We start from the raw sequence: 27,184 nt of genomic DNA, 5'->3' as shown, positions 1-27,184 counted from the left end.
GATGATAATATTATTATTTTCATAAGTTATTTTCATGAATCTCACCGAGGTAAGTGGACAGTAAAAGTTTTTTATGTTAATAAACGAGTTTATTATAAATTATGCTCCATTGGTCTCTTTGTGTTTTCTACCCACCTTTACCTCCGTGGCGGTGAGATAATGTGATGTCTTTACTGGGCTGGTGTAGCTCATTCCTTATTTAACCATTTCAGATCAGAAAGACATTGTTTTCGAGCCCGTTCCGGAGGAAGACGGCGAAAGGGACGCCTAAAGACTCCGTAGTTATATTTATAGTTCTTATTTTCGAGTATCCCTTTTAGTTAGTTTGTTCTTTTATATTTTAAGCACGTTTTTAGTTTTTGTGTAAGGGATGTTAATCAAAATTTTTATTACGCTTCCGCATTTGACATTTTTAATACACATATTTCATTCTAAATTTCCGGGGCCGTTACATAATTGCATTACTAATATGATGATGATTTATTTGTTTAACTTTTAAGTATTTATTAATTTAATAAAATTGGACATTTATATATAAATAACGCAATAATAAAAACTAATGAAAATAACTTTTATCATTACCGATAACAATAATTATAATATATTTGAAATAAGATTACTACACCAATCTTTTTTACAGACACTATATTATATATAATTAGTTCTCTAAACAAATAGCAATTTTTTTTAAAAAAAATTTAATAACTCATAAATGTGTAAGTCTTACATGATGTGGTTGAAGATGTTGATTTAACAAATTATTTGGACTCCGAGATAGAATTCAAAAGTGATATTTTTAATTTTTTGTATTTGAAAAGTTAAAAACTATTTTTTTTTTAAAATAACTTCATTAACTTAAGAGAGTAAAAATATAATTTAAAAATAGAAAAAAAGCGCACAAAGGTAATTCTTCAATAATGTTCTGAAAAAGGAGAAGAAAAATTTTTCTTCTTCTATCATTTCCACACGTCAACCCTAATTTTGCCTAATTTCTAACAAACAGAAGTATAATTAGAAGAAAAAATTGGTCCCAAGCAAATGAATTTTCCCATCCAATTTCCTGTAGAACAAATTCCACTAGTCATCGAGTTACAAATTTCTTTGATTTCGTTTTCCCTATTATTATAATCCCCATATTTCTCCATGACTATTCTTTCTCCGATTCTCCTCTCTGTTTTCACGGTCAACGATTCCCAAAAATCCAGTCTCACAAGTTCCTTTCGGTGTTTCTGTTATCTTCATTCCAAATCTTCAAATGGGTCGCAGGCAAAACGACCTACTACCCGCTCGTTTCACATTTCTTCTTCTTCTTTTGTTGGGTCTCGTATCATTTGCTCTGGTATACGCTGTGATCTCCAAAATTATCAGACCCAATGCGAGCTCTGCAAGTTCAGGCGTTGATTCCTTGTCATTGATTGAGGGCAGTGGCAATGATGACTTGTTTAATGCGAATAGTGGGGAATGTTGTAGAGGGATTGATAATTTGGAGCTATGGGGACCTGCTGTCAAGTGGGGATCCGACTTCAAGTTCAATTCTTCCATGGAGTGTTGCAAGGCATGTAAGGATATGTGTAGCGGCAGTGATGGGCCGTGCTTGTGTGATACTTGGGTCTTCTGTGGGAACAAGGAGGCTTGTGGACGCAAATTTGGTGAGGTAAGTTTTTCCATTTGGTGATTTGTCTTTTTTCCTTTTCAGTGAATTAGAATTCTCTTAGGTTCAGATTATATGGTAGGTGAGTTGTTTTGTTGCCTGACGTAGTGAATTGGTTTGAATGAGAAATGATGAATTGTCCTTTATATGGCTTCATTGTTCAAATTCTTGGTGGAATTTGGACATTCTGCTTTTCTTACCTTGATGTTTAATTTTGTAATTTGAAAACTTCGATTTAAATAGTAAATTTTTAAAGGCTTAAACTAGACAAGTCAATTTATTATATGTCTCGTATCTATATACTTCTCTCACGCCCGTGCAAAATTTGGCAGGAATCAGGATGCAGAGTTTATTAGGTCTAGATTTAGTAAATGGATTAATAAATTATAACTGTTTAAAATATGGAAGAATAAATTATTTAGAACTCTATTATTACTATTTTAGCAGCTTCTTGATATTTTTCTAAAACATATAGTTTTTCTATTTTTATTAGGATTATTAGTTCTTAGTTTAATCTTATTTGAGGAATGTGCAGGGAAGAACTAGAGAATACTAGTACTAGCATTTTTAAGTAACGAGCATTTTGTCTAAAAGTCACTTAGGACTGCATATCGCCTTCAATCTACCAAACAGGGAGGATAAACCAGTGGTTAGGGAATTGTCTATGTTGCATGATATTCGTAAAGCCTCACTTTTGGAATCAATGGTTGGGACTGGAGGAATGGTGGTATACAGTTCTTGCCGTTCTAGGTTTCTGCCATATATGGCTACCAACCTCCTCACATCAAGGAATGGAAAATACCCTAATTAGACCTGGACGAGTGGCTGGGAGGAAGACAGGAAATGAGCAGATTATTGAAGTAACAAATATTGGAATCCCAGAGTTAGACCAATAGTTTATCGATGCCAAAAGGAAGGAGAGGGAGTTCAAGGACGAGGAGCTCGCCCTGCTCAAACTGGAACCTCATCACCAATACTCAGTTATTGGCTGTAGGTTAACACCAAAGTTTTATGGTCCATTTGAAGTGGAGAAAAGAGTAGCACTAGTGACCTACAAGCAAAAATTGCCCAATCACTTAATGATTGTCCCAGTTTTCCATGTTCTCAATGCTCAAGATGAAGGTGATTCACCCAAAATTTACAGTCAACTTCTGGTAATCAATCATATTCTAGTACTAGAGGTCATAATGTAGAAAAAAGACCATTTAATATTGGAAGAAACCTGTGGAGTAGGTTCGTGTTCGGTGGTTTATTGGATGTGCTTTAATTTCCACAGCTAAACTTTGAGGACAAGGTTCATTTGCAACAAGTGGGAGATGTCATGACTTGAATGGTGCCATTTATTAGGAATTTTATCCTTGTTTTTTTTTTTTAATTTTCTGTTACAAGTGGCCATTGATATCTGGAATTTACCCAACAACGTAGCTTGAATGCCATTAATTTGTACTTTTTCGGAAGTTATTTATCCTATTTTCTCCTTTCCCCTTGCAACCTTGGCATGTTAGTGTTTAACCTAGTAGGGTTATGTTATGCTGATTCAAATGAAGAAAGTTTTCTATTTCTCTCAAACATCCTCTTTTCCATCTCAGTCTCTACTCTGTCTCTCTTCTTTGTTTTTCTATACTCTGTGTAACACCCACCAATTTTTTTTTTCATTTTTTTTAATAAATATAATTAATTAATTATTTAATTTAATTTAATTTAATTTAATAAAAAGGGGTAAAATTTATCAAGGATTAAATTGAAAACAATTTTAAGAAAAAAGGGTGAAAAATTGAGTTCGGAAAGTATTTTTGAAAGAAAAATCGGAAACCGGGGGTCAAAACGTAATTTAAAAAAATTACACCACGTCAGACGCCCAGTCAGCAGCTCCGATCAACTAGGACGCGCCAAGTTGCAGAGGCGCTGACGTGGGGGGAGCCACGTGGGCGATCCGCTTGCGTGCGATCAAGCGGCTAAGGTCCATTCCTGCGCGCACGGACGGCTCAGATTGGATCGCGATAAACGGCGCAGATTCACTTCCTATTTAATCGCGATCGAACGGTTCACATCGAACGCGATGGATGACCTATATCAAAAGCGGATGGGTATAAATAACCCTATCCGCACCCAAACCCTAACCCTAGCCGCCAGAACCCCTCGCCGGAGAAGACAACCCAGCCGCTGGGGAGCCGACCGTCAAAAAAGGTAAATTTTTTTTTTTTTGCACGAAATTCAATTTTAAACCCACCAATGGCAAAATCGGAGTGAAAGAACTGGCCAATTGGCCGGAAAACACCAACGAAGCCCGGCGGCACCGCCGCAGAGAATTCCACAAACTACTTTCGATGAGACCCTTCTCGATTCCCGTTTCGCGTAATTTTTCTACCGTTATGATCATCATTTTCTTCTTTACAGGTTGACCGACGCGAAATACCCAACCGTAACGTGAGTCAGAGGAGCCGCCGCACCGGAGAGCTCCGCCGCCGGTGAGTTTCGGATTTTTGTATTTTTTCGGCCCATTGAGGCCCTTTAGCGTGTGTGCTCGCAAGAATCGATGCAAAATCGGTCAAATTTGGCCAAAAACGGCTGAGCTGAGGCAGACTATCGCCACGGGCGGCGGCGCCATCGCCGGAGCACGGCGGAGCCGCCGTGTCGGATTTCCGAAATTGGCTGAGCAGGGCCTGGGACTGATTTGAGTTTATTTGAAACATTTGTAGGTATTATAAGTGCGTTTCAATTCCTGAAGAAAAATTTAGGGAACCCAGAGACCGCCCGTAGGCGCAATAAATCGTTTAGCTTTTCGGCGTCAAAATCGAGTAAGAATCCCTCACCCTATTTCCTATCATAGAATTGAAGTTTAAATAAATAATAATATGGTATTTTGTACAGATTAAATAGATGTGCATGACTAATTACGGATTGTTAATGGAGTCCGAACCGGATATTATTCTCTGTTGATTTATTTTATAGTTTAAAAATATGATAGTATCTAATTTATTTATTTTATGATTTAAATGCATGTATTACTGCCTTACCTGACCATTGTTTGATTTGGGATTTGAGACATGATTGCATTACCGAATGCATGTTTATTTGTTTATGTGATTATGTTTGATTTGGTAATGGAGACTAAAGGAAAACAGGAAAGGGGTGTGATCAAATAAACAGATGGAATGACAACCTTATTAGATATTATGGGAGATGGTGGACGGATTAGATACATGGGGAACTCTACCGTGAACGTTGTCTTATACCGAATAGGGTATGGGGACGGCCCGTTTCACCCTCATACCGGACGGGGTATTGAGGTTTAATGTCTTGGCCTCATACCGGACAGGGTATGGAGACGGCCTTGTAATTGAGATTGTTAAAGAAAAATGTTTACGTGTAGCGGAGACATCTCTATGAACCTCCATGGATACTAGTAGGCTGGTGAAATGAGAAACGGTTATGATTTGGTTTATTGTGAATAGATATGAATTTATGATATGTTCTATGTTACTGATTGTTTATAAAGTTATGATCTGTATGGTATTATTGTCTGTATAGATTGTTTTAATAAATTTCACTATGGTAAGTGAACAGTAAATGATTTTATGATTGATAAACGAATTTGCTAAATTAGTACTCCATTAGTTGTTTTGATTTTATACCAACATTTGCTTCTGTGCGGGTGATATAGTGTGATATTCTTATTGGGTTAGTGTAGCTCATCCTTTATTTAACCATTTCAGATCAAGAAGACCTGGTTTCAGAACCTGATCCACAGGAAAATTGCGAGTAGATGCTAGATAATTTCTATTTTCCATTACTTTTCTTATTTCTCGTGTTTTTTTCATAGAATTCATTCCATAATGTTTGTTTAGTACTTTTAAGTTATTGTGTAGTGGATGTAAATTTTAATTTTTTATTTTACTTCTACACTTAAATTATTATATATTTCTTTTTTTTGGATTTCCAGGGTCGTTACACTCTGATTCTTCCTCTCTCTCAAAAATCTCTATTCTTCCTTCTTCCTAAACCTAGTCTTAAGAACTTGACTTGTAACGGCTTCGGAAATTAAAAGGAAATGTATATATTTGTTTTAAGTGCGGAAGCGAAATAAAATAGATTATGATTAACATCCCTTACACAATAACCAAAACGAATTAAACGTATGAAAAAATAAACTAACTTAAAGGAAATATTATGAATGAATGCTATAAGGAAAACTAATAAATTTTTTGGTTTCTACTCGCCGTCTTCCTGCAGAATGGGCTCGGGAACCAAGTTCTCCTGATCTGAAATGGTTAAGTAAGGAATGAGCTACATTAGCCCAGTAAAGACATCACACTATCTCACTGTCACAGAAGTAAAGGTTGGTAGAAAACAAAAATGACCAATGAAGCATAATTTATAACAAATTCATTTATTAATAATAAAACCCTTTACTGTTCATCTATCTCGGTGAGATTCATGAAAACAATTTATGAAAACAATTACATCATAAATATCATAAGATCACGCACACTCTGTAACATAACACATATAATGCTTTTGTATTTCAATAATCAGGCAATAAATTTCCTCTTTTATCAGCCTACTAGTATCCATGGGGATCCATAGGGGGTCCCCGCTACATGTGAACCATTCACATTAATAACTTAATTTTAGGGCCGTTCCCATACTCCGTCCAGTATGGGCGTCAAAACACATAAAGTTTCCATACCCCGTTCGATATGAGAGACCACGTTCCCGGTAGGGTTCCCTATGGAGCCGGTCCGTCCACCATCTCTCAGGATATCTAGTTAGGCTGTCGGCATTATCCATTTATCAATTCACATACCTTTTTCCATTTTTCTTAATCTCAATTTTTCAATCAAACATAAACACGTAAACCAGTAATGGACACTAAATAAGGCAATACAACATCGGGTTCACAATAATTCAAATCGTAATAAATGAAACCGTGATTCATTGCATACGAAACCATAGAATAAACACATCAAGCACCATACTGCATTTAAACTGTAAAATACATCAAACAAAAACAGATCGACAAATACGTCAGATTCGGGCTCCATTAGCAATCTTAATTAATTATACATATCTATTAATTCATAAAAGACCTTTTTATCATTTATTAAACTTTAATACCGTGATAGGAAATAGGGTGAGAGATCCTTATTTGTTTCGGAGTTTGAAATCGGGTTCTCACTGCGCCTACGGGCAGTCCCTAGATTCCCTGAATTTTTTTTTCTGGAAACTGAAACACACTTCCGGTACCTGCACATGTCCCCAAAAAAATACCAAATCAGATTCAGGGCCCTTTTGGCTAATTTCGGAATTTCGGCACGGCGGCTCCACCGTGCTCCGGCGATGGCACCACCGCCTACGACGGCGATCCGCCTCGGGTTGGCCGTTTCCGGCTGTTTTCGGCCGAATTCGGCCAAACTTGCATTGTTTCTTGTGATAAAACACCCCTAGGGCCCTCGGTGGGCCAAAAAATTTCAGAAAACCGAGACTTACCGGCGGCGAAGTTTTCGGATACGGCGGCTCCTCCGGCACAAGTTGCGATTTGGTGTTTTGCTCCGGTCATCCTGTAGAGAAAAGGACGGTGGTCATAGTGGTATAAAAATTATATCGAACGGGAACCGGGAAGGGCCTCATCGGAGACAAAAATCGAGGAAACCCGCGGCGGCGCCGCTGGACTTAGGCGGTGTTTTCCGGCCAATCGGCTGGTGGTTTGGCTTCGATTTGGCCACAGGGAGGTTCAGCATCGAAAAATGAGCCAATGGGAGAAATTTTACCTCGTTTGGCGGCTGAAAAATCCTCCGGTGCGGTGGCGGGTGGCGGCGGCCGGTTCCTCCAGTGGCTGGGTCGTCTTCTCCGGTGAGGGTTCTGGCGGCTAGGGTTTGGGGTTGGATGTGGATGCGATTATTTATAACCTTCTCTTTTTAATCTGAGCTGTTCATCATGATTTAATATAGGCCGTTCGATCGCTATTAAATTGAAAATAAATCTAGGCCGTCCATCGTGATGCGATCTGCGCCGTCCGTGCGTGATCAAATCTGGACTGTCCGCACACGTGAGATCTGGGCCGTCCATCGCGATGCGATCTGCACCGTCCGTGCGTGATCAAATCTGGATTGTCCGCATGCGTGAGATCTGGGCCGTTCGTGCGCGTGAGAATGGATCTGGGCCGTCCGATCGCGAGTACGTGGATCACCCACGTGTCTCCGTCCCGCGTGGCTTCCCGCGTCAACGTCCCTGCCGCGTGGCGTGTCCTGGTTGGCCGGGGCTGCTGACGCGGCTGCTGACGTGACGCCATTTTTTTAAATTGCGTTTTGACCCCTGGTTTTCGATTTTCTTTTCAAAAACACCTTCAGAATTCAAATTTTCATCATTTTTTCCAAAATCAATTTCAATTAAATCCCAAAAATAATTTTACCCAATTTTATTATTATTATTATTTTTATTTCTATTAAATTAAATTAAATTAAAATTTTATAAATTAATTATTAAATAAAATAAAATTAACAAAATTCTAAATTAAATTAAAATAAAATAAAAATAAAATAATAAAAGAAAAAAGTTGTTGGGTGTTACATGACCAACATCCACCCAAAGAGAGGTCTATAAAAGCCTATAAGGAGGAACTTAAGCCAATGGTTGGGTCTCATGATATTTAACTCAAGGATGAAAATGAAACCATAATTTATCAATATGTTAATTTCATTCTGCTTACAGGGTTTCACATTACTACTCAATTATGTGTTTCCATTATTTTTACTATTGAAGAGCAAGACAAAAGCAAAGTTCATTAAATTACTAGGAAGCGCAAAGATTGAGGTTTGAGATTATTCTCGTCAAAATTCGTGGATGAGTTTTCTTTACCTTGGAGAGAATAATGTAGGATGCAATGCATTTAGATTTCATAAATATATTAGATATTATAATTCTTTTAAGTATAAAACTGTTGTACTATTTAGGAGTATGTTATTATTCTTTTTAAGTATAGTTTTTTAATTCTTATCAACACTAGTAGTTTTTAGTTTAATCCTATTTGGAAAAGTAATTAAAGAAGCACTATAAATATATATATCCTACTTTTAATAAAATGCTAACTACCAAATCAAAAGTTCATTGAAAATTTTCTTATTTTTTCTAGCTGTATGATGCAATCAAACCTTTAAATATGATTCTTAAAATTTCTTAAATAGATATTTAAGAAGTTTAGTATGATATGTAGATTTTATCCCCATATGCTAAGTAAGCAAATTAACTCTAATTTGTTTTGTATCATAGAGAAAGATAACCAGAATTCAACAAATTTGCAGAAGGAACCTGTTCAACATTAGAATTTCAAACTTTAATATCTAAGAAGTCTAGTATAATATCTAGGTTTTATCTGCCCTTGATTTACGACACCAAAGGCCATAGTTTATGGCCCCCCTATGATGGTAACTACTTGCCATATATTGAGTGAAAGACTATTCCCAATTTGCCATCAAAGTCCAAGACTCAAAAGTCCATTCTAGTTAATACACTTCTTCATGTATAGTTTGGGTGATACCCAACTGTTGCATTAAGGATGTTCCCCTCACTTGAAGTAGCGCACCTTTAACAGTTTGGCCACCGAAGTATCAGGATATTGTATGAGTGCCCATGTTTGTTTGGCCAGCATCATAAGATTAAGACTCATGAAATCCCTAAATTCCGGATCACCCTTCTCCTTGCTTTCACATGGAGTTGCTCATTTCACCTAGTGAATTTTTATGTCTCCATCTCCTTGGCTTCACCAGAAATTTGAGACAAGGCTTTACATCTGTTTGCAGACACTTTGGGGAATGATTAATGATATAAGTGGGTATTGCTGGGGCCACCACCTTAAGCATTACCTCCTGACCCACTCTAGAGCGTTTTTTATTGGCTAGCTTTGGATACATTTCGCCATCCTCTCTATCAAAAAATTAATGTGGTCTTTAATGATCTTCCTGCCATTGTTGGTAACGCCAAATATTGGCTGTGGGAATTAACAAGTGTGACTCCTGATTTGACTTTCAGATGTTGCCTGGTCCTTCTCCCCGCCCCTTTTGAAAAGGATATTGAGGACTTCACCATATTAATTGCTTGATAGATGCCTTAGCATGTCCCTTGAGAATGTCTTTCAGAGTCTGCACGTTGTTATCTTGAGCTCTACCAAAAATAACATTGTCATCTGCAAACAAGAGTTGGGAGATAGAGGAGCATCATGGTAAATTTTAATTGCATTGATAGATCCATCCCTCTTTGCCTTATGAAGCATTGTTGAAAAGCATTCTGCACACAAGATAAATAGGTAAGGCGAAAGGGGGTTCCCTTGCCGGATTCTCCTCTTAAGACAAATAATATCAGTAGGATGGCTACTCACCAGAATAGAGTAGGACGCAGTTGACATACATTCCATGACCAAAGATGCAAAGGAAGGATGAAAACCTAGTTTTAACATGATATACTGAAGATAAGACTAAGCTACATGGTACAAGCTTTAATGACATCTAATATCAGGGAAAACAATCATTTTCTAGAGTTTGAGCCAGTTTTCGTGAAATGAAACAACTCCAGAGATAATGAGGGCATTATCAGGAACCAAATGACCCGAGATGAATGCAGGTTGAGATTCATGGACTATATCAGACAGGAGCATATTCAGCTAGCAATACATTTTGTAGTTAGTTTCATAACAACATCACATAAACTAATCGGCTAAAAGTCAGATGGAGTGCTTGAAGACTATTAAAGAAACAAATGAATGATTCATCTAAGTAGTGGGCATTCTATAATTCAAAACACCTAACACGAAAATAATCACCTTATTTTTGACAACTGACCAGAATTTTTTTTGGTTAAAGGCAGGGGAGATAACATCTGGGCCTGACACTTTTGTAGGATCCATTTCTTGAAGTGCATGAAGGACACCCTTTCCTGTGTATGATTCCTGAAGTTGTGTATTCATTACTTTTGTGGCCCGGACTTCCACAAATTAGGACTAACTCCATATTACCAATTGTCTCCTTCCATAAACCGAGCTATAATGAGAGTGAAAGACTTCTACCATTCTCCGTAAATCCATTTCCCAGCCCTCTTCTTGTTTCCTAATTCTCCATATATGTTACATTTTCTCCCCGAGAGGCTTTGGTATGAAAAAAGTGAGTTTTCCTATCTCCGCATTCCAACCAATCAATTCTAGATCTTCGAGCCCATAAAAGCTCTTCTTGTTTATAGAGATCCTCCAAAGTAGCCTCCACTCCTCTAATCTGATCAAGCATCTCCTCAGATTGCCCTGACTCCTGTATCTATAAAGCTCTAGCTTTTCTGCCAATTTTCTGAGAGATGTTACCAGCCACTTCAGTCTCCCATTGCTTCAACACTTTTGTACCTTCCATCCATAAACTGCGCCCTTCCCATGCAAATACCCTTCCAAAGACCCACCCCATGAGGCCTAACAAACACCTTGCTATTCCCCGTTCCAACTAACCTTGAATCCTGGTGAGATAGACAACATCTCTATCAAACAACCAAGGTGCTCCTGTTGAGATCCTCTGCATGTCGTGTTCACTGGAAAACTTAAACAGGAAACATGTCCATAGTTGGGCCACCATTGTTTCCTTCGGTTTCCGTAACCTTCTTGTCATGTCCATAACCACATTAGCATTAACAGGACATTCTCTATGCGCATGTCCAGCCAAACAGAAGGCAGGTGTCTGGTCTCTTTCTCCAGCATTGATCTCTGTTAAATCCAGAATTTCATCCATACTACTATCCTGAATCCCTTCTTTGTTCTGCTGAGGAGTGAAAGCCATATGGTATTATGCAGTGAAAACATAAACGCCGGTGACCATAATAAGCTTTTGAAATCCCTGCACAAACGAACAAACACATATAAAACAGCAAGCAAACCATGCGCAAACAGTAAAACTAAAATAGGATATTGAACTGATGAAAGAAAAAGAAGAAACATACGTAGGATCCTACCCCAATCAGAAAACGGAGACTAGAAAGCAATAGTGATAGGGGAAAACCCCCAGCTCTAGAGGCCTGAAAAAAGTTAGAGTTGATACCATATTGTTCTAACCAGTTTTTGCAAAAATAAAAAAAATGGTATTTATTCACAGGCACCAAGGGGGTATATAAGTATTTACATGTCTAGTAAAATATCAATAAGTTCCCCAAGATCCTCATACGAATAAAGAGGATGACCATTATAAAAGAAAGATTCTCTAACTACGTGTCTGTAAGTCTATCAAAATTAGCTTCTACATCCTTGAAACCTCTCTTATTATTTTCTTCCGAAACCAGCCAAAACACAGACAAAAGACTGGGGCTTGTGTAGTTCTCCACTCTACTGATCTTTTTCCATGCCCAAATCTCATCCCTTATGGTTTCAACCATCACCCAATTAATACCTAAAAGATTGTAAGCAGAGTCCACGATCTGTAACAAATGTACCCACAAGAGAATATGGTTGCACGATTCCGCATCCCTCTTGCACAAGAAGTAACTATTACCAGAATTCTGCCCCTTCTACTCAACTTGTCCAAAGTTAAAATGCACTCTTTAGCTGCCTCCCAAGCAAAAAAAGTCACTCTAAGCGAAGTGTTAACTTCTAAATCTGGTTAGAAGGAAAATCAGTGCATATCTCCTCTCTCTTTGCCAAGTTGTAGTAGAAGGGAGAAAATCCTCCTAACTTTGAGCCTCCAAATGGGATAATCCCTGGCACCATTAGAGATACATCTCGGAAGGGCAATTAGAGTATTATCCTCATTGATCTCCCAATCATTATGATTCCTTGTAACCTTTACAAACAACACTCCGTTACCTGGTGAAACACGAAAAGATTCCTGTATCAGGACCTCTTCGTGAGAAGCGATAACATAGATATGGAGGAATTGGGGCTTTAGCACCCTGCAATCCAGCCAATCATCGTGCAACGAAGTTACCCTTGCACAAGATCCCACCCTCCACTCAATTTAATTCTGTAATGCCTCTCCCCTCATACAAAATTTCTTCCACATTTCAGTGCCATGAGGTCGAGAAGAAACCTTGTGAACCTTCCTTTTCCGTCTGTGCCAAATTTGGTATTATCACTCTTCTGCAAAAGCTATCTTGCTCCTTCATAAATCTTTGTAACCATTTTCCTTGAAGAACCTTGTTAACATCAGCCAGCAACCTCAACCCAAGGCCACCTTGTTAAAATCAATCACCGTGTTGGACTGGATATTTAACCACATCCCAAGCAACAAAATGATATTATCTCTTCTCATGGGAGTGATCCCGTAGGAATTTTCATTGAATGATTTTAAATTTTTTGGCCACAATTGTAGACATTGTCATTAAATACATGTCGTAGATAGGGATATTGGTCATGGTGGTCTTAATAAGAGTAAATCTACAACACTTAGATAATAAATTTCTCTTCCTCCGAGACAGTCGATGCTTAAACCTTGGAACCATAGGGATTCCACGTTGAAACCTCATATTTCAGCGCTGGAGGCAAACCCAGGTATTTGGTTGGAAGATTGACACATTTACACCCAGAATGCTAGCCATACTGCTAGTGTCTCAACCATTACTCTTTCTTGCCTAGGTTAATATTGAGATTGGATACTGCCTGAAAGCTCAGAAATTTTGTATCTTGACAAGATGAAATTTTGCTTGATAAGCTTAATTTCATGTTTAATTTATTGCTCTATGATTTTAGTTGTGTTTCAACTTTAGAAGTAACGTTGATAAGTTTAGGATCTTGTACTTGCATGGTTTTCAATACTACTAGACTAATCTGGAATAGACTGTTTATCATGTTTGCGGAACTTCTACCTATTCTCATATGCATCAGACTGTTTAAACAAATATGCTGTAGGCTTCACATTGATCTAATACAGTTTATTTTCCTGTTCCGATTTTCTTTTATCCATGAAGTGTTGGTTGAAGAAACAAAAGGATACATTAGCACCAGACAGGCAGGAAGCAGGGCAGACAGTTATGTGGACTTCTGGGCTCATCTTTGGAAGAGGAGAGGTACTTGTGTGTATTGGAAGCTTTTGGATACATTTTCTTCCTCCTCTTATCACCATGGGTACCTTGTCAAGCCCAAATCTCATCTGCCTCTTGGCCCACCACCACCCAACTCAAGAACAATTGTTGCCTACTTCTTATTCTATTTATTCCAGAAAGAATTTTTACAGAAACTGAAGCTTTTTTTTTTCTGTAATGAACATTACGTCATGTGCACCAGTGTTAAGCAAAGAAACTGGTCAGATAAAATTGAAAATTACCGTAGAGTAAAACTATCATTTTTTGTCCAATAGGATCATTGATAATTTTTGTATACTATGCTTCTTTATTTTTTCCCATAATATAATAAAAAATGACAAATTACTAATTTATTTTCCAGTCTATAGGTTCTCTTATGATTGACTCTTAAATTTTTCCTCATTCCAATTTAGTTTATAAACTACAAAATTGTTTCAAAAGGTGTGCTTTTAAGATTTTTTTTGGCAGAATAGCAGAAACTTTATTTCTTGTTTCTGTCATAGAAAAAATAATAAAAAAAGTGTAACATTCCTATTAAGAAATGAATTAGGATTCGAATTTGGAAGAAAATTATAAAAAGCAGTTCTTGCATTCGTCTTCTTTCCAAATTTCTGTTATTATTATCAACATGGTTTATCAAATAAATTGATTGTCCTTATCAAGTCATCCTTAGTTGGTATAGATTCTTTACTTCACAGAAAATAAAATATAGGCAAGAGAGAAATAAAATCTGCAGAATTTTATAAAATAGTTATGTTTTAAAACAATTTTATAAGTTTATAGATCAAACTATGACAAAAAGTTTATAGTTTAGGGACTAAAGTAGGAACTGTCTGCAGAACAAATGATGTAATTTTATTTTTTTGGGATAAAAATGATGAAATTTTATAATGATATCATTTTATGCATAGAGTGGCATAGTGGATAGTCGTTTGTTTTTCTTCCCTTGGCTTTCTTCCTTTGTGGCTGGAAATTGAGTTTTTTATCTTTGCAATTTATGCACAGCAATGTGTTCTTGTCTCAAAAAGTTTTACAATTATAAATAACCTTTTCTTTTGCACGCTTGATTTCTTTTTTCTGTGCACAGGGCATTGTTAGCATGGAAACAGAGTATGGTCCACTTCATATAAAAGTAAGTACTTGTGGTCTTAGTAGATCATTCAATCATAATTCCACCATGTAAGAAGCTTCTTTCTTTTACTCTACCAATAATTTTACTTTCTTTTTGACCTGTTTAAGAAGAGATGGATCTTTATTGGTTTTTTGAAGGATTTTTTTTAAGTGTTGCGTGCATGCTTCCTTTAGAGTTACCCTCTACTATATATATGTATATCTATTTGTTATTCATTTTTTCTTAACAAGGAAGTTAAATTTGAGAGGCACGTTACCAGGAAGCTAAATTTGGTAAAGAAATGACTGAGCAAACTGTGAAGTTATAAACTTGTAGACTTTGTTTGATGGGAAAAAGAAGTGTGGCAAAGTATGACCAAGTGTGAGCATTGACTTTCCAGCTAATGTGCTAATCTTACACTCACAAATTTTTCATTGTAAAAAAATATGTATCAAGCAGATCCTCCCCTATTTTTATTGCAAATGCACTTTTTTAATCGTGCTACTGTATATTTTAATGGTTTATATACCTTAGGTTTTGCATAGCTTTGCTCGAGTGTATAATTCTGTATAGATCTTTGAGGGAAAAAATATTAAGCAACAAGAGCAGTTACCTACCTGTGGTTTCCCAATTTGGAGATGAAGGCATGATCAGGTTGAATTACTCACTGGGGTAGAAAGAATTATGGATATATTCAAGACAATACATCCAAGAAATTTGATAGCTTATATGTAAATATTGCAGAATGGTAGCTTATTAGGTAGGCTTCAATTGGAAGACGTGCTCATCTTTGTTAGAATATAGATAATAAAGGTGACACGTTCTGATCAATTAAAATTTTTTTTGGTAATTGGTTACTTGCCTAAGTATATAAATACTATTAGATTAGAGGTCTTCAATTCTACCTGTTAGAACTTCACACTTTCTTGTTCACTGGTCTCTTCCACAATGTTTCTTAGATGAGTCTCTTACCAAGAATTGGGCCTTCATGCATAATTCTCTAATTGGTATTTCACTTGAGCAATTTAGGTTTGTATTGCTAAGTATCTTACCCCATTTGCACTTGAGGGGGCATGATCAATGATAAATGATAAAGTTGGTTCATATTCTATTAGATTAAGTTATAGGAAATGGATCAGAAAACTATTTATTTAACATTCATATTTATGCCATCACTTTTACACCTCTCAGTCATGAAAACTAATATGTTTTTTTTAGTGCAATCTTTAACCTTAAACTTTAGGGTGTAACTTGTGAAACACAGTAAGTAAAGTTGAAAAGGAATCCTAATACTTTAAGGACCAAGAGTTATGACATTGCGATTTTATTTCCCTTCCTTTTAGTTCGCTCTCTTCTTTTATTCTTTTAATTCAGCCTTCGAATTTGCTCAATCTGAGATTACCAAGAGAATAGTTGCATTAATATGTTCGAATAGATGTCTGAAACTGTGTATATAATCCTCCTTTTGCAGCAATTCAATTGCTAGTTTTCTGATAATGCTCGGTTTGATGTAGCTTCATCCAGAGTGTGCCCCACATTCTGTGGCTTACATACTTGAGTTGTTAGCATTACGCCACTGTGCAGGCTGCCAATTTTATCGTGCAGAAAGCAGGGGAGAATCTTGGGATTCAGAAGGAAACCACATTAAAAATGTAAGTTTCGATCTCTTACCTTCTATTTTTTACCTCTAGGATTTGCTCTAATTGTTGTGAGTTTAAGTCTGTTATAGGTGAGTCACTACTGAATTAACAGCTTTAAAATTGCTTCCTTGACTAACCTTAAATTTCTTAATTTCAACTTTCTAAACCAGTATTTATGCTGTTTACAGTTTTAGACATAGTAAGTCATGCTAATGCAAATGCTTCATCTCTCTCTCTAGGCTTTTGCATTCTGTTCCAGTAAGAAAAAATGGGTTTTCTACTCTTGTTTGTCTCTACCTCTTTTCTTCTTTCCTTTGCTAGAAAATAAATTTCATGGGAAATTTGTGGAATAGGAGAGCTGGTTTTTCCATTACAAAAGCAACAGATACTTGTCATTCTTTCTTTTATGTGTTCTAGCAAGAGAAAACATTTAGATAGGGCCCCCTTGTCAATTTAGGCATCGAGCCAAAAACTCAACCTATGTCTCGAGCCATCCTGATGCGACCATAGAATTTATCCCATCTGGACATAATGTTATTCCATAGGCTAGAACCCATTCAAAGCTCTAGAATATCTGGTCCACCCCTTATCTTTGGTTCTAAACTTTTCCGTAATCACCTTCCACCAAACACCAAGTTTTGCATTTACGAATCTCTAAAGCCACTTCCCAAGCAAAGGTTTATTAAAGCAAACAAGCGATTTAATACCAAGCCTACCGTGAGAACAAGGAGTTTCACTCTATCCCAAGCTACCAAATAGAATCTCATTCGAGCCTTGGTATCACTCCAGAACAAGCGACATTGGGCTGACTTATACCTCTTTGCTTCACTCATGTAGGACAAAGAGAATTTGGACATAATACTTGCAAAAAATTTATTTAGAATCATAGTTGAAGATCTTGATCTTGAAATTTAAATTAATAACTCAATGTTTGCATAATAATCACATGAATAATCAACCAAATATTAAGTTAGAATATAATAAAAATAGAAATTCTTAATCTATCTAAGAATTCTACTAAGATAGGAAACCAGCTAATTAATTGAATAATCTGTACACAACAAAATAGTTAAGTAGGAAGTATACCATTAATAAGACTTTAGATAGTAGCTCCTAAATAACCTAAATACTTTAATAATACATAAACGTTATAGTTATGTAATTATATCTTATTATTGAAATTTGTCCAAATGCTCCACCTAGAGTGGCTTTTTTTCCATGGGAAGCTGCTAGAGAGTGTATATTGACTATTGATATGCGGAGGAAGAGGGGAAACATTATGGTTAATTGATGTTTTTTGTGTAAAGCTGATGAGGAGTCTTGTAATCACATCTTACTGTGGTGTCCAGCTCTGTACAGCACTTGGTCCATGATCTATGGGTTGTTGGGGTTGAGCTGGGTCATGGCAGGTAGTGTAAGGAGCTGTTGGCTTGGGAGGGTGTGTAAAAAGAACAGATTCCTACGTCTTATTCCACTGCCTATTTTCTGAGTGGTCTGGAAAGAAAGAAATGTGGGGGTGTTTGAGGGAATTGAGAAAGATTTTGTTAGTATTAGAGATACTTGGTTATATACTTTTGGCTATATGATTTTGGGTCATGACGATAGGGACTTGAATGATTTTGGGACTGTTTTTGACTATCTTATTCACATGTAACTAATTTGTATATGGGTTGTTCTCCCTTAGTAGACTGTTAATAATATATTACTATCTTTTGTTTAAAAAAAAAAATCTTCCTGTTCAGCATCATTCTATTCCACTTAGTGAAAATTCAACATCAAGTTTTGAAATGTCGAACTAGAAGTAATATTAAAATTGAGACTTGTCTTCCAGCTTGCAAAACTTCAAATTTTTGTGAAAAAGCAAGAATGTTCACAAATTCAATGATTCCCGACAGAGAGACCATTCTTATCTAATGTGAAGGATCTTCAAAACTCTTCTATTCACAAAAAAGTCCTCTTAAGCCAATTTCTCTTTTTCTTATCAAGAGAATCAAATTCCAGGCAATCAAGATTTGGCCGCCACATACAAGTATCTTGGTAATGCTTCTAAAGAATCTTTTAATTGTCTCTCTCTCAAATTCCCGTTGTTCTCAAGAACCTGGTCGCCTACTTCCATTTTCTTGATGTAGTCACAATGTTTTGTAATTGCTAGGCAAGCTGTGGAACTTGGTGTTTCTGTTGCCTTTATGACTACATTTGTAGATCTTTTGTCTCTAAGAGATTTCTATCATCAACGGTTACTTAACAAGATCCATCCTCTCCTTCCTGACTCTCTCGCTCCTTAGGAGATAAGACTCTTCTGCTCTGAGCTATCAAAGCTTGTGTCAGCTGGCTCTTTCTACTTTGGAATCTTCAAACTCCCTCTTGTATCAAAGCTCACTTTGGGTTTAAGATGCCAAAGATTATTGGCTATCTTGAAGCTAGCATGCCTTTCTGCCTGAGGCTCCTTCCACCAACAATGAAACTAAAACCCAAAGCATTTATTACCAAAGCGGAATGGACAGGGCCTTACTGGATATCTCTGCTCTTGAGACTCAAGCGAAAATTGTCCGTATGGCGTGCAACAATAGTTTTTGCATCACAACCAAAACCTGAGAATCAAAAGAGGCAGATCAGTAAGGTCAAAGTTGCCCAAACTCCTCCAGGACTCCTCAACAAGCACTCAAGAAAAAAACCGTCCTGATCTTTCATGGGCAAAAAGATCATATTTAACCCCAACGAACCAAGAAATTCCCTCTTCCATACACACCTGTGGATACCCAACACCAGCCAACCGTCTTGCATTTCAGGACAGAAGACACAGGGAACAGCCCGGTACACCAGTCTACAAACTCTTAACTTTCATCCCACAAAACTGTACTTCCATTTGAAGCTCCCTTTGCAGAGAAAAACTTCCACCCACCTCCTTGACTCTCCAAATATTACCACCAAGTTAACATAAATAATCTCCACATTTTGGATTCTTATACGCTTCTGGTTTCCATTTGCACAAACAACCCTTTATATTTACTGCTTCCTATACTCATTCAGGCCCCTATTCCAAGACAAATTTTTTAACATAATGAAACAATGTTTGAGGAACTCTCTAATGCTTTTCCTGTCTTGGTTGGTTGATTAACATAATGAATCAATATGGTTTTTTGGGAAATCTAAATGATTGAGAAGTCAATGAGTATTTGAGACACCTTCAGCACCTTGTTTGCTATAAATGCTCATTTGATGGGACCGATAAACCTGTTCAGGATTGCCTTTTCCCTTGGAGGTAGCAATTTCTCTTACCATCGACAAACTCCAAAAAGGGGAAAGATTTAGCTAATTGTTGCTACTTGTGCAACAGGTAGCTGAGATGTGGGATCATTTTCTTTTTTGGCATCTTTTCTCCCTCTTACCCTGGTGTGTTGCTTTGGATTTCTTTGGGATGAGATGGGTGACGGCAGGCTGTATGGCTAAGAGATTTGGCGGGTGCTTGCATGACATTGAGAGTACAAACATAGCAAAAAAACTTAAGGAAATTCTAAAGGGATCAGTGGGTTTTGATCCTAATTACAACATAGATCCATTAATTTGAAAAAAATGACAATATACGAGCTTTAGAAGTCTTCCATTTGAAACGTTGGTTTTGCCACTTTTCCAAATTGTGAGAAAGAACTTTGAATTTTTAATTTTAAATTATCTAAACTCTAAAAGCATCCTGCTTATTATCATATTAATGACAATGTAAAGGAAAATTTTCTTATGAAACATTAGCCCAAATTTCTGTGCAGATATAAATCATGTAAAAGATAACCACTTTTTCAAATCGTTCACTTCTTCAATCATTTTTCTTCCCACACGTTATTAGAATTCTAAACTAAAACCTTTACCTTAGGATCTCTACTATTCAAATTCTCAAACTAGGAGCTGACAGTCATTTTTTTCTGAGGAGTTATTTTAAAATTGACCCTTCACCTGATTAATACACTTGTTTGTGCACATTATTTTGTGGCAATTAACTTGCAAATAAAGTGTACCAGAGAAGTGATTATCAGAGTTCTGTTTTGAAAATTTTTAAAAATTGTAGGTCCTAAAAATATGCAATTATAAGTATAAATTATAGTAGACAAGGTTTTTTATTTATTTTACCTAGAAAACAATACAATGAACCTCACAGATGAAATAATGAATTGAGATATTGAAGGGTATTCACAACATTTACTTTTCTGATTTCGACTTCTTGTTCTTATGCTAGGCTGCTTTTGGACCTCCGTTTGCACTGATTCAAGGAACACTTGAAGCGCAAGGAACGGCATTCAAAAAGATTCCAACAGAAGTTTGCCCTACCATAAGAAGGGGTTCGGTAGCATGGGTTGGTTCTGGTCCAGAGTTTTTCATAAGCCTAGCCAACCACCCAGAGTGGAAGAAAACATACACTGTTTTCGGTTCTGTGCTTCCTGAAGACATGGAGATAGCAGAAAGTATTGCACATCTGCCCACCAGATCGGATGTTTGGAACAATATCAACGTATCAGTCTTGGAAAAACCTGTCCCCCTTATATTCCGGAGAATGAAGAGAGGCCATGGAGATCATAATACAAATTCCAAATCAGAGTGAACTAGTTCAATGTTTTTCCTTTTTCATTTTTCATTTTTTATTTTCCTGTTATTATACAAGCCTAATGGTTTTCAGCAGTTTTTCACACATCCTCTTTTTTTGTGTACAAGCAGGAGACATCATGTCTCTTCCAATATTCCATATATTTATTGTAAAAATGTTGCAGCCAAGTTCAAATACACAAAATATGTGTACTTTTGATGATGCTTTTGATTGCGCTTGTTTTAATAACGATTTTGTATGGTTAGTTGAAATCTTGCCAGTTATGCTATTAGGTTCTTACAACATGATAGGTCTCTATCTCTCTCAGGTTTTGTTTTGCTTTTTTAAAAGCACAATCTGGCTTTTAGCTTTTGGTATGGTGATAGGTAACTACTTAAAAGCTCTTCTTAAGGTGAATGCAGTGTCTTCAAGCAGCTTACCATACGGCTTCCAGCGTCAGTCAGCGAAAAACAGTGATTTCTAGCTCTGTGATGGGTAAATGGCAACCCCCTTCCGTCTGCGACAGGATATTCGGCACAACTAAATGATGATATCATTGAGAAATAGGAATCTGTGTTATCAAAAGAATTATTGTTATTCTTTTTAATATGGAATGAGTCAATCATCCATTTTGATATTTTGTTGAACAAAAATAGTGATATTGTTCCTTTATTGATCAAGAATTTCAATTTTTGAGAAGTATTATAATCATTCAATAAAAAATGTTTCAATTTTTTCAATTGAACGGTTTGAAGATCTATTAATTTTAACAACTAATTGTAGATTTAATCATTTGAACTTTTTAATTCATAGATGTAGATCTTGTAAGTGGAAATATTCTCGGAACTCATAAAAAAAAAAAAGAAAGTGAGTTAGTCAAAAAGAGAAATAATTTAAACAAAGAAAAAAGTAAATTGGATAGAAAGAAATGAAATGATCTAAATAAATTTTTTTTATCAATAATATCAAATCAATCAATCGAATATTGATTAATACGTAATTGATCGAACACTACTTGAAATAGCTCTTCTTAAAATGTTCCAAATACTCTTGAAAATTCTTGCTCCTATTGGAACATTTGTATTTATATGCACGAGGATATCTCATATTGAACCTTATTGGGAATATTGACTTTGCAGTCTTCTAATCTGGGTTCTATTGGAGAATATATTTTATTTGTAGTAATTCTATATGCAACTTTTTATCCTCAGTTGTCCTCTAATTATTGTTCTACTAAGAAATCCTATTTTCTCTCTTAGAAACTCATTCAGTTCAGTCACCATGCTGATATTTTTCCTCTCTTGAAGAGAATTAAGCATATTGCAGAGTCTAAATCTGTAAGGAAACATTAGTGAAGAAAATAGCAATTCATCATGTATTTCACTACTTAACGTTTCGTTCGATCTCATTTATTCAAGTTGAATGTTAAAATTAAATTCCTTTAAATTAAGATAATCAAATTTTGTTTATAACCCTTAAGGATTCTTAGTTAAAAAAAAGTAGTAAAAAAATCTAAATGATACTAAATTTTTTAGTTTATATAAAGCTTATTTTATACACAAAATATACTTAAAAAATTAGCTTATTTACAATAGTTGTAAATAATTTAGAATTTTATGTTTGTGCTCAAATTAGAGAAAGTGTCTTCAAGAAAAGAAAAGAAAAAAAAAAAAAAAAAGAGAAAGTAAGAAAAAGAAAGAAATTATAAAATGAAAATTGAAGCAAATTTATGGAATGAATAGGAGTATCTCAACATTCTCTTTTGACTACCATTTTATTTGAAAGCACACTCCAATCCCAGTTTTTATTTTACAATGATAAGATTTGAAAATTTAAAAATTAAATAGTATGGAAAAATTACCAAAATTAATATAAAGAATTTTCTATGTGGAATGTGCTTTTCTTGGTAATTATCTCAATATTAAAATGATATTTTTTATTTTTAAGCATGTTTGAGATTCAAGTTCTAAAGATTATAATGTGTCTAATATTATTTGCTATTTTCTTGGCTGAAAATTTGTAAATGGAATGACTTTAGAATATTTTCTAATTATTGGACATACATATTCTATATGTAGTTGCTTTAGATTATTATAAATTTGTAAATGGAATGACTTTAAAATAAAAATACGTTCATTCTTTTTTTTAAAGTGTACATTTAGAACATGATTATAATATATTAAATATTTATATTTTTTGTAACATCCGAGCCTGAAAATTTGGCCCAGAATTATTTAATATTAATGAAATAATAAATTAAAATAATTTTATTTTTAAATTTTTTGTAAATTTTTGAAAAAAAATTAAGTTTTGGATGCATTTGAAAACATTTTCAAAAATCAGGATTAAAATAAAAATAAAAGAGAACCTATTTGAAAAGAAATCTAAAAAACTGGAGTGAAAATAAAATTAATAGAATTTTGGCCATGTGAACTGCCACATAAGCACCACAGCCAGTCTCCTTGCGCCGCGTGGAAGACACATGGACATGCATCCATATGGGAGGTCACGCGAGCGATCCGCGTACCAGCAGATCCAATGGCCCAGATTGCATCCTGCACGCAAGGATGACCCATATTTGTTTCCTCTTCAAGTGCGATCGAACAACTAGATTTGATCAGATTCTGCGGTTCAGATTAATTTCCCAAGTAAGTCCAATCCAGTGGTTGAGGATGAGTCACGTTTCCACCAACAGACGACCCAAATTTAATGAAGAAGAGTATTTAAACTCATCTTCACAGGAAACCCTAACCCTAGCCGCCAGAGAGGAGATCGAAGAAGAAGACCGACCACCGTTGCCGCCGCATCGGAGCCACTGTCAATGCCGAAAAGATAAACTTTTTTTGCCTTCACTCAAAATTGAATGTCAAACCTTCCCACACCCATATCGAAGATAGAAGGTCAACGACTGAGCCGAAAAATACAAGCGGAGCTTGGCCGAGCTGCTGTGGTTGCAACCCAAAAACTCCTCTAAAGAGCCACTTTTTGTTTTTTGTTTCCCTTGATTTTTTGACATTCGTGTTCCTCGTTTCATCCTGCTGCATGTTAGCCGAAGAGAAGTCCCGACTGTAAGAGAGGAACGGTGGAGCCGCCGCACCGAAGAACCCCTATGCCAGTAGGGTCTCGAATTTTTCCTTTTCCGGCTGACATAGGCTCTCTATCCATGTAAAACTGCCAAAACTGGTCGAAAATAGCCAGGCCGAGTGGAACTGCCGCCATAGGTGGCGACACCGTGCCGGAACCCTAAACCAGCCAAAAAAATTTAAAAATGTTCATTTTGGCCTTTTTAGGATATTTTGTGATACGTGACGCATATTTTTTATTTTTGTAAAAAAAATTCAAGAAACTCGAGAACCGCCAGGAGGCGCAGTAAAAAAGATGGTATTTCAAACACCGATCTGGGGTAAGAATTTCCCACCCGTTTTCTCTCGTTACAATAAATTAAAGTCTAATAACTAATAACAGTGTGTTTTATAAAAATTAATAATTCCTAAATTAATTATAGGTCACTAGTGGAGCCGGAACTGGTTACTATATAATTGCCATAGTTGTGTTGTTTATTTTCTCCTATACTGTCTAAATTGCTATTGTTTATTTATTTTAATTACTTTCTCGTTTATTGATTGTTGGGCTTATTATTCTCACCTATCGACTGATTCGAAGCAAATGTCATAATCACATTTTCTTGATTTTCGTATTGTCTATTTGCATAAGTTACTATTGATATGTAAATATGAAATGTTGGTATGTAATTGGTGATTAATTAATGGTATGGATATATGTATGAAAGGTTTATCGGGTACCTTGTGAAAGGATATACGGGCTCGGTGCATAGGGTTTTAACCCTACTGTGAACATTAGCTTAGTTGAACGGGGCTGAGAATTCCCATACCGGAAGGGTTTAAGAGGTATAGTTTACCCTCATATTGGACAGAGTATTGAGACGGTAGTATGTTTAGCACCTATTACCGGACGGGGTATGAGACGACCGGTTAAATGATAAATTAGATATTAGGTACATGCGTAGGGGGAATCCCTATGGACCCCCAAAGATACTAGTAAGAAGGTAAGTTTTCTATTATTATTTATTTAAATGTGAAATAAAATATTATCATAATTATTATTTTCATAGGTCAATTTTGGAAACTCATAAGGGTAAGTATGAAAATAATAGTTTTTATGTTAAATAAATCTATTTAAAAAGAGATAATGGCTCCATTGGTTGTTTATAATTTTTTCCAATCTTTGGTTTTCCTTATCGGTGCTAAGTGTGATATTCTTACTAGTCTAATGTAGCTCATCCCCCTATTTAATCATTTTCATATTAGAAAGATAAAGATCCAGATCCTGAACAGCAAGAAGAATATTGCGAATAAAGCTGCTCCCGCATCTCATCAGAGTTTTCAAGTGAAGGTTAACTCCATAGGATTTTTAATTGTATTTTATTTATTTATTTATTATGTTATTGAAAACTTCCTTGAAGGGACATTCCCGTAGCCCTATTGGGCATCCTGATTCATTGTGTAAGGAATGTAAACCGTAAATTCTTAATTGCTATCGCATTTACAATATATATTCATTTCTTTTAAGTTTTGGGCTTTTACAGTTGGTATCAAAGATAGGTTCCCCGGAACCATTCATTGCACAAATATTTGAATTATTCAAATATAACCCAACATTCAACCCTTTCTCATAAAATGCATGTACAAAAATATGATGAAAGGAAGACTCCCACTAAATAGAGCAGTCAAGGATGAGTCACTTCGAGAGGATCTCGATCAACTCTTCGAGATGCTGGAGAGACTTATCTCTGCCCAGCAAGCCTGGGAAGAGAGGAGGAGCTGCCTAACCCTCCACCACTGCTACAGTATGAGCCACCCTTACAACGAAAAGATCCAGTGCCACCCTGATACAACCCTACTCCTTCACAATATCATTCGACACTACCATAGTATAATTCGGTGCCCCCATCGTACAACCAGGTGTCGTCATAGGGCCACCCAGCCCCTCCCCAACATAATTCAGTTCCTCTTCAACAAGATCCAGTTCAGCTCATGATGGACCCAGACTACATTGAGAGGTACAAGAAACTTAACCCATCTACCTTTGCAGGGGCATCCACTTTTGAAGAGGCCGAGTACTGATTTGCAGAGACAAAGAAAGCCTTCACAACTCTTGGGGTGGTTCCTGAATAGAAGATCATACTTGCTACCTATATGTTCGTGGGTGAGGCAGATCACTGGTGGCAGCTGAAGCAGGCCACCATGCCCATTCTGGTAATCTGGGAACAGTTTCTAGTAGCTTTCAATGCGAAGTACCTCCCAGAGCATCTTCAGCATTTGAAGGAGATGAAGTTTGCACACCTGGTTTAGGGTAGCTGACAGTGTCTGAGTATGTGCGAAAATTCTTAGAGTTGGGTCGATATTCTCCTAAAAGCATGATGGACGAAGGCAGAAAGATAAGAAAGTTTGAGTGAGGCCTCTACCCTGAGATCATGCAACAATTGTATGTATTCAAGCTCAGTACCTACTCAGCGGTTCTGGTTAAGGCACAGTTGATAGAGAGGAACCTCCGCATCTTCTCTCCAGCAATGGGCAATTCCATACCGTAAGCCAGCACCTAATGCACCAATTCAGCAGAATAAGAGACCTAGACCCGTAACTCAAGTTCTTCCTCAGGTCCCGATAACAGGACATGGCAGGACTTGCAAGCACTGTGGTAATGATCATGGGGACCAACCTTACTATCTCATCAATAATACCTGCCGCATATGCAAAAGTGCTCAACACTATGCGAGAGAGTGTCTACGAAATTAGAATCAGGCCAGACCTCCAATTTAGGGCGGAGCCTACACCCTTACCCAGCAGGATGCTGAAGTCAACCCAGACGTGATATAGGACAAGCCCAAGAAAAAAATTTGCATTCAAAAGATTCCTGTAGTCTGAGAATTTTCGGATGTATTTTCTTATAAACTACCCGGACTGCTGGTGGATAGGGAAGTTGAATTTACTATAGATCTTCAGCCTGACACCCAACACATTTCAGTTATCCTTTACCATATGAGTCGCGTTGAGATGAAAGAATTGAGAAAACAGATTAAAAAATTGCAGGATAGCGGGTTCATCTGATATAGTATATCTCATTGGGGTGCCGGAGTTACATTTATAAGAAAA

General features: G+C 36.4%; 1 protein-coding gene across 1 annotated transcript; it reads left to right on the top strand.

The window, feature by feature from the left end:
- Window positions 1-917: 917 nt before the first annotated feature.
- LOC110810842 (peptidyl-prolyl cis-trans isomerase) lies at window positions 918-21,233 on the top strand. The gene is made up of 5 exons (XM_088218066.1): window positions 918-1,654; window positions 13,574-13,672; window positions 14,775-14,819; window positions 16,313-16,450; window positions 20,667-21,233. Exons 1-5 carry the CDS (start codon window positions 1,256-1,258, stop codon window positions 21,027-21,029), a joined length of 1,044 nt encoding a protein of 347 aa, XP_088074192.1. The 5' UTR covers window positions 918-1,255; the 3' UTR covers window positions 21,030-21,233.
- Window positions 21,234-27,184: the final 5,951 nt, after the last annotated feature.

Source organism: Carica papaya, chromosome 4 (assembly GCF_054855325.1).
Source record: "Carica papaya isolate Zhongbai chromosome 4, ASM5485532v1, whole genome shotgun sequence".
Lineage (NCBI taxonomy): Eukaryota > Viridiplantae > Streptophyta > Magnoliopsida > Brassicales > Caricaceae > Carica > Carica papaya.
The sequence above is the reverse complement of the archived record's forward strand: the minus strand, read 5'-3'. Positions and strand labels throughout refer to the sequence as shown.

Bases quoted from the DNA above. Each gene is read 5' to 3' on its own strand.
- LOC110810842 (XM_088218066.1), top strand. From the start codon at position 1,256: ATGGGTCGCAGGCAAAACGACCTACTACCCGCTCGTTTCACATTTCTT. The intron at 13,673-14,774 runs GTACTTGTGTGT...TTCTGTGCACAG, and splicing joins TCATCTTTGGAAGAGGAGAG to GGCATTGTTAGCATGGAAAC. The intron at 16,451-20,666 runs GTAAGTTTCGAT...TTCTTATGCTAG, and splicing joins AAGGAAACCACATTAAAAAT to GCTGCTTTTGGACCTCCGTT.